This window comes from Lemur catta, chromosome 3 (genome assembly GCF_020740605.2).
Source record: "Lemur catta isolate mLemCat1 chromosome 3, mLemCat1.pri, whole genome shotgun sequence".
In the NCBI taxonomy this organism is placed as follows: domain Eukaryota; kingdom Metazoa; phylum Chordata; class Mammalia; order Primates; family Lemuridae; genus Lemur; species Lemur catta.
The window spans coordinates 86,730,090-86,743,411 of NC_059130.1; the positions used below are offsets into that span (position 1 = coordinate 86,730,090).

Here is a 13,322-nt window from a genome sequence, read left to right on the forward strand (position 1 = left end):
GCTAGGCGATGACAGATAAGGTCTGTTAGAGGGGCAAGCAATGAGGCTGGACAGGGAGCTGGGGGGCTGCACTGCAGAAGGCCTTTGGTACAGACTGAAGGAGGAAGTGGGGAGTCATAAAAGATTTGGGGGCGTTTATCTCTAATAAAAAGGATAAAAATCCTGTGATGCATGGTGCTTTGCATTTTAAGCTTTTTGTACTCATGGTCTCATCAGCTCCTCTAACCTGTGAAGGAGGAATTATCACCCCTATTTTATAGGAAGACGAGGTATCACCCAGCAAACCAGTGGCAGAGTCTTGGTGTCCAGACTCCCTGCCTCGTGCACTGACCCCTTCTCTCCCACCCCCCTGCGTGGCAGCTGGCAAGAGCCCGTCCCTCATCTTCACCAACCGGCATGAGGTGCGGAAGATAGACCTGGTGAAGCGCGACTACTCTCGCCTCATCCCCATGCTCAAGAATGTCGTGGCACTAGATGTCGAAGTTGCCACCAATCGCATCTACTGGTGTGACCTGTCATACCGTAAGATCTATAGGTGAGTGGCATGTCCCCTGTAGCCAGGCCTACAGAGGTGGGAGTGGTGGGTGGCTGACAGATGAGTAGAGGAAGTGTGGCCTCTGCCTCTAGCGTTTCTCAGAACAGAGTGGGGCTTGGGGACGGATGCAGGATCCCAGTGGATGCGGAACCTTCCGGACTTTACCCCCTGGGCCGGCCTAGGCTGAGGCGTGGTTGGGTGAGCTGCTTTGAACCCCAAACACCTGGACCTTGTCTGACCTCTGGTGGCCTACTGGGGAAGTGCAAGGCACAGGAAACAGCAGAAAGGAAGAAATCCTGGCTTTAGGGAGGACTTTCAAGGCAGCTCATGTATCTGTGTATGGGACCCGGGGGACTCAAAGATGACTCAGACCTGGTCCCTGCGGGGGCGAGGGGGTCCCACTCGTAACATAATGAAATCTATTGTGATGATCACAAGGGAAAGTTCAGAGGAGGGCTCTGACCCAATGTGGGGGTCTGGGACATCTTCCTGGAGGGCACTACCCCCAGGCCAGCCCTTCACTGCCTCTGTGACGCCAGTCAGTGGACTTTGGTGCTTGGGAAGCTCTTCACACACTCGAGGAGTGTTTCTCCTCGGGCATCTCAGATGCCACCAGCCTGCCTCCCTGCACATCCAGACCCCCTTTGTGCAGTCACGTCCTTGCTTTGTCCTGAGATTCAGCTGGCGGGACTGCTGATGACGAGGCACGGGGCGGACACCGAGCGCTGCTGAGTGACGGGGTGGATGGGTAGAGGGGTGGATGGAAGCAAATGCACCAAGTGCTACTCACTGACCACTGGATCCCTAACGCGGACACACTCAGTTCACACTTGTACTCCCAGGAGCAGCGAGAGCAGCGGCTGTCCAGCAGTGACTGAAAGAGGCAGGATTTGGTGACAGATTGAATATGGGGCTGAAGGAAGAAAAGTCAAAATTCACTCCCAGGTTAATTTTGGGAGTTTCAGATTTCTAGCTTGGGAGGTTTCACGGACAGTAGTGCTGCCCTCCGCGATGGGATGCGCTGGAGGAGGATCTGGGTCAGGGCCGTGCAGTCTGTCTGTTTGGCTGAGCAGATGTGCACATGTTGAGTTCAAGGTGCCCATGGGACATCCAAGAGGGTGGTTGGCTTTGCAGTCTGGAACTTGAGAGAGTGTCAGGATTGGAGGGTCAGTTAGAGAAGGCAGTGGGCACTGTGGGACTAATTACCCCGGAAGGATGTAGGGGGGAAGAAGACCTTGGGGAACCCAGTATGTGGGAAACCAAGTCCTGCTAATGTCACGCCCCAAGTGTCTACTGTGTTATCCTCCCTTCTCTCCATTCTCACCACACTGCCTCGTCATCTCTCACCTGGACGCTGTGACAGCCTCCTAACCAGTTTTCCCTGCCTTCATTCCCTCTCCTTCCAGCCCATCCACTCCACTCACGCCACAGTGATCTAACGTGTCTGCTCGGCTATGTCCTCTGACCTGCTCAGTGACCGCCCCTGCCCCTTACCCCACGATAAAGCCCTAATTCCTTAGCGTGGCACAAAGAGCCCGTCAGGATGTGGTCCCTGCCTACACATGTCTCAAGTCTTACATCCACATACCCAGCTCTGCCCCACTGAGTATCTCACTATTCCAGAACATACTCACTCTGGGCATTTGCTTGTGGTGTCCCCATTGCCTGGATGGCTTTCTGTCCTCTGTTCTGGTGAATTAGTCCTTCAGGACTCAACTGCACAGCCTTCTCCTACCCTCCCAGATGGTGTAGTCTCCATGTCTCTGCTGCTGTAGCCTCTGATGCGTTCCGTAGTCACATTGTACTATATCTGGCTGCAAGATTCTGTCCCCCACAGCTCCTCCAGGGCAGAGACTGTGACTGATTCAAGCCTGTGTCCCTACTCTGGTGGCCCAGGGAATGTGTTGAATGGAAAGTTCCTCTAAAATCCACTGCCATGGCCCAGAAGGAAGAGAGAGAGGGGAAGGGTGCACAGCCAGCTCCAGATGGGCCCATGGGTGGAACATCTGCCCCACGGCCATCTCTGGTTTCTCCTAAGCGCCTACATGGACAAGGCCAGTGACCCGGCAGAGCAAGAGGTCCTCATCGACGAGCAGCTTCACTCCCCAGAGGGCCTGGCAGTGGACTGGGTCCACAAGCACATCTATTGGACTGACTCGGGCAATAAGACCATCTCAGTGGCCACAGTTGATGGTGGCCGCCGATGCACCCTCTTCAGCCATAACCTCAGTGAACCCCGGGCCATCGCTGTCGACCCCCTGCGAGGGTGAGTGTCCCCTCCCTGGACTTCCCATTCTCAGCATAGGTGCTCAGTCCTCGTGTCTGTCGCAAGAGCTATCTGAAGGGCTCTAGAAGGCTCTGGGCTGCTCAGACACAGGCCATGAGGAAGAAAGCCCGTGCACGCCCCTCATCCTGTTAGTCCCTGACCAAGGGTTTTGGGGCATTGGTCACCAGCGTTCTCCCTGGCCCCTCCTGCTCACTCATGTTATCACAGAGTCAGAGCACCTAAGAGCAGAGTAGAGCTTCAGAGATTGCCTGATAGAAGCTTCTCGGGAGGAAACCTTTCCTCAAGATGCTGCGGGTGGGCGTCTGGTAGCTGCTCACATACTTCCAGAGACAGGGAGCTCATTTCTTCCCTTCCCGTAGGGCCTGTTTCATTGTGGGGCAGCTCTTCCCATTAGAAAGTGGTTTTTCCCCCCTCATAATCCCAAATCTGTCTCCCTATGGCTTCCTCTGTTGGCCTCTGGAGTTACGTACGTAAAGTATGTCTACTGCCTGCCCACTCCAGCCCCACCCCTGCTGCCCTCCGTCTCTGGGCCCTTCACCCCCTCGGCTGCCCAGCTCTGGCCACACCTCAGTTTCGGGGGTTAGGAATTCTGAACAGAACATGACCCCTCTCTCCATCAGTGAGAATGTCTTGAGAAGGCATCAGTTTTTCAGCAGCTGTGTCATGTTACGTTTGCCAGAATCACCAGCTTCTTCCTACTGCTGTTTCCTTAATTGTTAAACAAGGATAGGAAAACTGTCTTCTACAAGTGAGGGCAGCTGGTGAGGGGAGTGGCCATGTGAGAGGGTATCGAGGGCTTGGGAAGTGGCTGACGGCTGCCATTTGCCCAGCGTGTGTCAGGTGCTCCCAGCACAGTCCGGGGCACTCCAGCAGACACTGAGCCTTCTCCCTGAACTCTCCCGCCAGCCCTGCTCCCTGTCTACTCTCACGCAGACCTAGTGCCACATCGCCACACCCTGTCCCCCAGCCATGCAGTTAGGCCCAACCCAACCCCAAACCATTGTGGATCTGTCAGGGTTCCAGCCAGAGACCCACTGCATACTCAACCCAAGATAATTGGAAGAGGATTTAATAAAGAGACTTTACAAAGGAGTGGGTAAGGTCTAATGTACTATCTTGCATTACCCTCGTAGGCCTGAGGGAGATGGGAGCAGGGAGGGTTCCCCAAGTTAGGAAGATCATCCACTTTCTCGTCTGTAAACCAGGACAGGGAGTGTTGACTAGGGGCCCTTCCCACACTGACGCTCTGAGGCTCTACTTACAGCTGCCAGAAGTGGGAGAGTCGGCTGTTCGGCTGAGGCTGAGTGGAACGTCGGGGAACACAGGCTTCTTCAAGTTCTCAAACGAGGTGAAGGCTAACGTGCCTGCTAATTGAGACTTGATGGTTCCAAAGGATTTCAGAGGTCTTCCCAGTGCCCACTAAGCATAGTCCTCAACGATTCAGTGGGTCGTTAAGCCTATGACTCAGACCACCCTAAACATGTCCCCAGCAATAAGTCGAATTGGGTTCTTTTGTCTTTTAGGTTCATGTATTGGTCTGACTGGGGGTACCAGGCCAAGATCGAGAAGTCTGGGCTTAACGGCGTGGACCGGCAAACACTGGTGTCAGACAACGTTGAATGGCCCAATGGAATTGCCCTGGGTGAGCCCTGCCTTGCCTGGGTGGGGTGCCTGTTCTAGCACCTGATCCTGACCTCTGTCTGGGACTCCACGGTCGTTTCTGGGTCCCCTCACGGAGCCAGTGCCTTCGTTCCCTGGTGGTTGCCCCAGGATGGCCCCAGTCTGAGGCCTGGAAACGCGGGCAGGGAGGGACACAGAGGAGCAGAGCTCCAGGCGGGGGTCCCAGGTTCACGACCTGATCCCTCCTCCCCTCTTCTTTCCCAAGATTTGCTGAACCAGCGCTTGTACTGGGTGGACTCCAAGCTCCACCAGCTGTCCAGCATCGACTTTGGTGGCGGCAATAGAAAGATGCTGATTTCCTCCACTGACTTCCTGAGCCACCCTTTTGGGATTGCTGTGTTTGAGGTGAGTCCCATGAGGGGAGGGAGGTATGGCCCCATTAGGGAGCTAAAGCCACGAAAAGCTTGTTCAAATAGAACTACTCCCTGAGACTTAGTGGAAACAAGGGAACAGGGAAACCCGCTGCCTCGTTTGCACGCAGTGTGTGAGCTGCGTGCGTGCACAGGCTCTGCAGCCCCGCCTGCCCGGCAGCCTGTGCTGCCTTCCCAGGTCCCTGTCTCAGAGCACTGCTCACAGGTGGGCTGCCAGGCATGTACGTTTCCTCCCTGTGCCCCCAGCACCCAGCACTGAACCACATACACAGCAGGCACCCAAAGGGAGGAAGGGAAGAAGGAATATACATTTCCTTAGAATCACTTACTGTAGGAAATGGCCTGAGAGATACTGTTGAATTCAGCACACTTTTATTGACCGTTGCCAGACCCTGGGGTCATAGAAGTGAGTCAGACACTATCCCAGTCCTCAAGAAGCTCTCAGGAAGGTGAGGAATCAAGACCTTCCTGTGCCCTGACGCTAACTCCACCACCAAGGGGAGGGAAAGCAAGGGGCCAGTGGTCTGTGACGGGCACTGGCAGTATTTGCTCGCAGCATCACCCAGCACTGCTCTGAAATCGTGGGCAAAGCTCCACCTCTAAGTCCAGCCCCCAAAAGACAGGTGTGTTGGGACACATGTGTATGTGCTTGTGCATATAGGTGGCATGTACATGTAAAATATGTGTACGTGCATGTGTCATATAAATGCATCAGGGTAAAAGTGTACACACCTACGTGTGTTGGTGCTTATGGGTGTAAATGTATATACCAATAGGGATTTAGACTGCTTATTTAGGTACAAGTGTGCCTTTGTGTATATACATGAGGATTTAAGTATGTTCTAGATCTGTGTTTGAGGACACTTGGTTTACCTATAAATGTAGACTTGCCTACAGAGGCACATCTAGGCTTGTATGGAGACACCATGGAGACCCGTGTGTGTAGCGGTAGGAGGCCCAGCAGGGGGCAGCCCTTAGTAGCTCCACATCCCCCTCAATCTTGGTCCTGGGCCCCGCTGATAGTAATAGCTCTAGAGACCCAACTTCGGGTTTCTGCTGGGCTCCAGGAAGCAGGCCCAGCCAAACATTAACACGTATCTCTGTGACCTTCAGTCCAAAGCACAGAATCACCAAGTAATCCTCTATGACAGAGGAGAACCGGGAAAGTGTACGTCACAGATCAGAGGCTGAGAGTCTCACGGCAGACAGGATGGCTCAGGGGAGATTTCAGGGCAATGCTTGTGGCCATGGTTTGGGGCTGAGCCCTGAGACTGAAGTCATGGGTTCGGACTCTAGGCCTCCCATCCTTTGCGTCTGTGCCCCACAGGACAAGGTGTTCTGGACAGACCTGGAGAATGAGGCCATTTTCAGTGCAAATCGGCTCAATGGCTTGGAAATCTCCATCCTGGCTGAGAATCTCAATAACCCACATGACATTGTCATCTTCCACGAGCTGAAGCAGCCAAGAGGTGAGCCATGTCTGGTCCTAGGTCCCAGGCCCCCTGCCTGTGTCCTCTCCCTCCATTCATATCCCAACTCAGCACCGCAGGAATAATAACAACAATCCTCTTGTTGGCAGAGGGCTTTGTCATCATATATTTTGTCTCGTTTTGCCTCAAGCTCTTTGTGAAATAAGGCTGGGTATAAAAGAATATATAAATGTCCAATTTTTGCCAATTCTACCAAGTGTGTGGGTATTACGCTTCTCTTTTGACAGCTGAGGAAACAGAAGCTCAGGGAGGTAAAATAATGTTAGCAGGTATCAGAACTAAAACTTAAGCTCAGCTCTGTCTGATTCTAAAGCCCCTTCTGGCATGACACATTGCATCTCATTTGCTATTTGTACCTATTTTGCAGTAGTATTAATATAATGTATCCTAGGGCCATATAAGGAGTCAGTCTATTGGTTGGGAATAGAGTCCAGGAATCCTATCACTAGGTTGTTCCCTGCTTGATCACTAGGATATACTAATTCCCACTGTAATGGGTGTTGGCTGCCAGGGCGAAGGTGGGAAAGCAAAGAGGGTAGGGAGATGGGTGCCTGATTCTAGATCTAGAAATTTAAGTGAGAGGCATAGCATGGGGCATAGGCAAGGAGAAAGAAAAAAATCTATGGGCTCTGGAGTCCAACAGACCTAAATTTAAATTGTCTCTAAAATTCCTGGAGGTATAGGTTTGCCAAGTCTGTTCTCTTTGAGCCTAGGCGTCTTTATCTGTCAATCTGGGACATAGCACCATGTTGTAAGGATTAAAGGAGAGTGTAGGGATAAAACACCAACCACGTACAGTACTGGATGGTACCCAATAAGAAGTGGTAGGGATAGCTTTTTGAGCAAGCCAAGCGGGAGAGGCACCCTCAGGAGGCAGGAAGACCAGCATGTCCCGTCTGTGCCCCACCTGTCTCTCTCTCTGCATTAGCTGCAGATGCCTGTGAGCTGAGTGCCCAGCCTAATGGAGGCTGTGAGTACCTGTGCCTTCCTGCTCCTCAGACCTCCAGCCACTCTCCTAAGTACACGTGTGCCTGTCCTGACACAATGTGGCTGGGCCCAGACATGAAGAGGTGCTACCGAGGTAAGCAGAGTTTCCAGGAGGGGTGGCCCCTGGCAGTGCCAGACCCTATCCTGCTGGAATCTTCCCTTGGCTTCTGGATCCAATATGCTCCTGGTTTTCCTCCATCCTCTCTGGCTATATGTTGCCTTTGCAGGCTCCTCCTTTTCACCTTCCTTGAACACTCATGTCCCCAGGGTCCTTCTAAGGTTTTCTCTTCTCACTCTGAAGAAAAAATGCATATTCACATAGAACATTTTTAATTCAGTTTCAGGGAGTTTCTGGAACCCCTTGGAAACCTCAAATTAAGAACCCTTAATCTCCATGGCTTCAGTTACTATTCATATGCAGATAACTACATGCTTGCCTATTTCTTACTTAATACACTACACAGAAGCCCTTTGCAATATGATTGACCTAACTGTAATAGTCAGTTAATAATTCACCACATAAATAATTACGTTCATTTCCAATCTTGATGTGCAGCCAAGGCCTTTTATTTGGGCATACGTCTGCTGCCTCCAGGTTCAATTGTTTCAAGTGGAGTAAGAATTTAGACCTAATGGTATAACAATTTTAGATTTATATGATTTTCCCTCCCTCACGTCTTTGACAGTGGTCTTGCCCATACCTAATTCTATAGCGTTATTTTAATGACTCATCCTTATTGAATCCAAGTGAAGTGGTTAGGATTCAGCTAAGGAAAAGATCATAGCCCTTTTGGGGTATTAGGAAAGGCTTCCCAGAAGTGGCATTTGAGCATAGCCATGAGGTTGAGTTCCTAAGTACAACTCAGAGGCAATAACTTAGGCACTAAAGCAACAAAATTCTCTGTCCAAGTGACCTCCGTGGTATCTCCCTCCAGCACCTCAATCTACCTCAACTACGACGTTAGCCTCTACCACAACGAGGACAGTACCCGCCATCACAAGAGCCCCTGGGACCACCGTCCACAGCCCCACCTACCTGAACCACAGCACAGAGACACCAAGCCCGGCGGCTGCGGTCCCAAGCCCAGTTAGTGTCCCCAGGGCTCCCAGCATCAGCCCGTCTACCCCAAGCCCTGCAACCAGCAACCACTCCCAGCACTGTAAGGAAATGAGTTCTGTGTTCTTTCATGACATGGGAGGGGTCCTAGGGAAGCCAGGAGGGGGGGCTATGTGGGAAGAGAAGAACATACCGGAGCTGAATACTCTGTATCTCTGAAGAGGAAGCAGGGGAAGGTAGAGAGCCGGCCTGCGACTTAGGCCTCTTAGCTGCCCTACCTGATCGAGGGTGTGGAGGGAAGCAACTTCCTATCTAAGCTACAGTTTCCTCTCCTACCAAATGGAAATTATAATAGCCCTTCCCCAGTCTGCTTCACAAGATGGCCATGAGAGACAGAGGAGGCAGAGTGACTGGAAGTGCTCACGCACACAGCCACTGCTGGCTCTGCACATGCGTGTGTTTCAAGAGTCACTGACGGTCTATGAGGAGGTGTCCCTCAGGTTTGGAAGCTCTGATCTCAGTTCCCACAGCCTTTGTAAGCTCCCCAGATAGCAATATCCATAACTATGGTCTGCTCGTGCCTCTATCCAAACCCTGGAATGAAAATAATTAAGTTCATCACTTATTAAATCATCGGAAACAGTAATTGTCACTGCTAGAAATATTCTATCTCATTAACCAGCAAATCCCTTTTTAATTGAGTTATCTGCCAAGGGGAGTTCATCTAAAAGGATAAACTATCTTGTAAATTTTTTCCTGTACATGGATGGCCCAGAAACCAAGCAGCTTGGCAGCACCTGTCTAATCGGTCCTGTTTTGCCAGCAGACGCTGGGTTTTCAGAGTGGAGCACTTACCCTCAAGTTTGCAGAGACAGGTGGAATAAGTGTGAATTCCAGTTCCTCTCTTCTTGGGGCAGAGCCTCTAACCAGCCTCTGCCCACAGGCTTCATCATGCTCTAGGTTTCAATATCACTGTCCAGTGTTTGCTCTGGCCCCGGAGCAAGAGGACGGTGGCATTTCCACAGTTAGCTCTGTAAGCAGAGCGGCTCTTTCCTCCCACTAATAGCTCGATTCCTTTGGAGTAATGTGGAGAAACAGACGCATTGCAAGGATGGGATTTGGGCCATTGCCAGGGGGCAGTCGTCTCCTCACTTGGAGCAAATGCAGATGGCAGCTTCTCTTCCCACCTCAGAGAGCTGTCAGGAGGACCCAGGGAAAAATGCTTTCTAAACTACAAAGTGCTGTGCAAATGTTATAGCGAAGATGGTTGTAAAGGTGAGAAGGACAACACAGCATATGCTTTCAAAAATACAGTATAAGGTGGGGGTGGTGGCTCCCGCCTATACTCTCAGCACTTTGAAGGCCCATGCAGGAGGATTGCTTGAAGCCAGGAGTTCAAAACTAGCCTGGGCCACATAGTGAGACTTTTTTTAGATTTTATCTAAAAAAAGATAAAATTAGCTGGGCTTGGTGGTGTGCACCTATAGTCCTAGCTACTCCAGAGGCTGAGGCAGGAGGATCACTTAAGTCCAGGAATTCAAGGTTACAGTGAGCTATGATCATGCCACTGCACTCTAGCCTGGACAGCAGAGCAAAACCCTGTCTCAAAAAAAAAAAATTACGTATGTATGTATGTATATATATATGTATATATATATACACACATATATGTATATGTGTGCATATATGTACATGTGTATATATATATATATACACACACACACAGTATATTTTCCTAGCATTTCTCAGTTTAGAATGTGCCTTCATGTATCTTTTTTTTATTTAGGCCTCACAACAACCCTTCATGTATCTTTTTTTTATTTAGGCCTCACAACTCTCCACCCTCTTTGAATTAGGCAAGGTTGTGCCAGGCACCGTACCAAGCATTTTTTATGAATTAATCCTTACCATATCCCTAGGAGGTAGGTAATATCATTACCCCCATTTTACTGATAAAGAAGTGTAATATAACATGTTGTATTTACAATATATAATACCTTGGCCAAAGTCACATCCGTAGTGAGCAGTAGAGCTGGGATTTGAATTCAAGAAGTCTGACGCAGAAGCCTGTGCTCTGGATTCCACCTCACTACACTATGTCCCATTTTAATTACTTACGAAAAATAAACTGATGATGCAGATTGAGACAGACCACCAAAACAGCCCTGACAAAGTAACCCATGCTGGCTGAAAAAGGCAAATGACCTGGTCGGTCAGCAACAGAAAGACCTAAGCGCTCACCTTGCCCTGCACAGTCTCCAGCTTCCTACCACTGTGACACTGTGGGAAGGGAATGGGACGTGGTCATGAGTCCTGGGTTCAAGTCCCAGCTCTGCCACTTATCTGTGCATCCCCAACACCCTCAGTAAGACTCAGTTTTCCCATCTGTGAAATGGAGATAACCTCTGTTCTGCTTGCCTCACGGGAGTTTTGATAGGATATGGAAAGAATTATTAAGCATTAGCCAGGATCATCATTTTAGAATGAGGATGCGAAGCAGTTGGGTTGTTCTTACTGCTTGAAGCCAGGAAGGGCTTGGACTCACAGTGACAGAGCATCAGTCTGCAAATGTTTGTGTTTTGCAGATGGGAACGAAGATGGTAAGATGGGCTCAACGGTCACTGCTGCTGTCATTGGGATCATCGTGCCCATAGGTGAGTGTGGCCCCAAGTCACTGGGGAGAGAAGAGAGACCCTGCCCAGGCCTGGGGAAAAGCACTAGAAGGCTAGAAAACCTGGCACACTCACCTGCCCCATTGTCTTGTTCTGCCCCAACAGCCTTCCTGCCCTAATCCCAGTCCTGACTTAATTTGGTTTCTTAGCCTGGCACAAGGCTCTTTAGGACCTGGCCCCAGGTGACCGTCCAAGTGCATTTGCCATCCCCCCTCATTCACACTCTACACTCCAGCCAGGTGAAGTGCTATAGTATGCTCCCTGGGGATAGGGCTGGTGTCTCTCTTGCTTACCGCTATCCCCAGCTCCTAGCAATGGCTGGCACCTGGTAGCAAATCAGATGTTTGTTGAATTAATTAGTAGAGCTGCTTGCCATTCCTTTAATAGGTCATGCTGTCTTGCTTTCTGTTTGGTTTGCAACAAAGATTTATCAAGCAGCTACTATGTGCCAAACTCTGTGATAAGGGGAGAGAAGGTGGTTAAAGATGAATAAGATGAGACTCTGTCCTACAAAAGTTTATAGTCTTGTTGGAAAGGTGCACATAACACAGATAAGTTCAGTATGACATGGTAAATACTAAGACTAAGCTGTATGTGTTCAGTTCATACAGTGCGTCCTGGGGACGCACCTGGCTTTGACTGGGGGACAGGGGAAGAGGGCAGGGAAGGTTTTCTAGTGGAAAGGATATTGGAGCTGAGCCAGCCAAGAGAAGAAGGATCAAGAGCAACCTAAGCAGTGAAGACAACATGAACAAAGCCAGGCATGGGAAACGGCATGGGCGGGTGGGGTGGGGTTAGAACTAGGAGCTCCATATGGCCAGAGTATAGCATTTGGTTAAGACCTCACAGAGAACCACGGGGGTTGACTCCAATGTTCACATAGTATCCTGTACATCCTGTCTCTCATACCAGCCACATCTCTTGGCAGTATCTGTGAACTGTGATCGTCCATTCATAGGTTTATCTCTCTTACTTGCTCATGAGTACCTCAAGGACAGGAACTTTGTCCTTTTATCCTGGGAATCCTCAATATGGTGGTGAGTTAGTGAGTGAACATTTTAACAACTTCTTCCCTGTTTTCCCTTAATGCAAGACACTATGCCAAGTGCCCACGATCCAGGAAAGAGTAAGATAAAGACTTTAAGAGCTTTCGATCTTTAATTAGACCAAGCATAAATAAGTCCTGCAAGGTAGATGTTAATACATACGATAATATGCTATAATAGAGGCATGTTAGATAGAGACATAAGCTAAGGCACCATATTCCTGTGGAGGAACAGTGGAAGGAAAAGTAATTCCAGAGTAAAAGTGGAGCTTCTGGAGAAGATGACATTTGAATTGGCCTTGAAAGTCTTCGCCACAAAAAACGATAGTGAGACTATAATTGCAGGCATATTTTATGTGGAGTGGGAGAAAGACAAATCTACCCCTTTCTCGCCATCCTATGCTCTATAGAAAGAGGCACCTGTGTGCTGTTCTGCTGATCTAGCCCACTCTGATATAATCAATATTTTTACTTTCTGCTAATCTGAGGAGTGCACGATGAATGTTATTTCCCTGATATTTCTCTTTGAGGTAGAGTATGTTTTCATAAGATTCTTGGCCATTTATTTACATTTTGTCATTTATGAATTGCCTATTCACCATCTTTTCTTATTTTTCTATTGGTTATCTTATTCTTACTTATAGAAATATTTATACATAATGAATATTAAGCCTTTACAATATATGTTACAAATATTTTCTCCCAGTCTGACACTTCATTTTAAAATTTGATTATGCTATCCTTTGCCACGCATAAATTTTAAATTTTTAAAGATCTTTTATATTTTAAAAGATCTGTCAATCTTTTGTTTTATGATTTCTGGGTTTTGCGTCTTGTGTCTAGGAAGGCCTGCCTCACTCTAAATTATTAAAATACCTCCCAATATTTTCTCCTTCTATTTAATACTTTAAACTTTTTTTAGTATTTAGATATCAGTCCATTTGGAATTTATTTTAGAGTGTGGTGTGAGGTAGAGGTTTAAACTATTTTTTTCTACATACCTGTCTAGTTTCCCCAAAACCATTATTGAATGGCCCATCCTTTCCTTCTGACTTGAATTGTCATCTTTCTTACAAGCTACATGCCTTGATCTGCCTCTAAGTTGTTTACTTTCCTCCTCCAATTATCTGTCTGTTCCTACATACTAGTAGCACAACCTTGTGATATGTTATATTCAGAATATTTTCTTAGCTATTTG

General features: G+C 48.9%; 1 protein-coding gene across 6 annotated transcripts in view; it reads left to right on the forward strand.

The window, feature by feature from the left end:
- Nucleotides 1–13,322, forward strand: part of LRP8 (LDL receptor related protein 8) — an 80,015-nt gene that overhangs the window by 56,944 nt on the left and 9,749 nt on the right. For all 6 annotated transcript variants that reach the window (XM_045547979.1, XM_045547976.1, XM_045547981.1 and 3 more), the window contains 8 exons: nucleotides 361–535; nucleotides 2,574–2,801; nucleotides 4,346–4,464; nucleotides 4,708–4,847; nucleotides 6,201–6,342; nucleotides 7,292–7,444; nucleotides 8,286–8,510; nucleotides 10,993–11,061. In XM_045547979.1, the coding sequence (XP_045403935.1) occupies nucleotides 361–535; nucleotides 2,574–2,801; nucleotides 4,346–4,464; nucleotides 4,708–4,847; nucleotides 6,201–6,342; nucleotides 7,292–7,444; nucleotides 8,286–8,510; nucleotides 10,993–11,061 (1,251 nt within the window). The remainder of the gene's footprint in view (nucleotides 1–360; nucleotides 536–2,573; nucleotides 2,802–4,345; nucleotides 4,465–4,707; nucleotides 4,848–6,200; nucleotides 6,343–7,291; nucleotides 7,445–8,285; nucleotides 8,511–10,992; nucleotides 11,062–13,322) is intronic.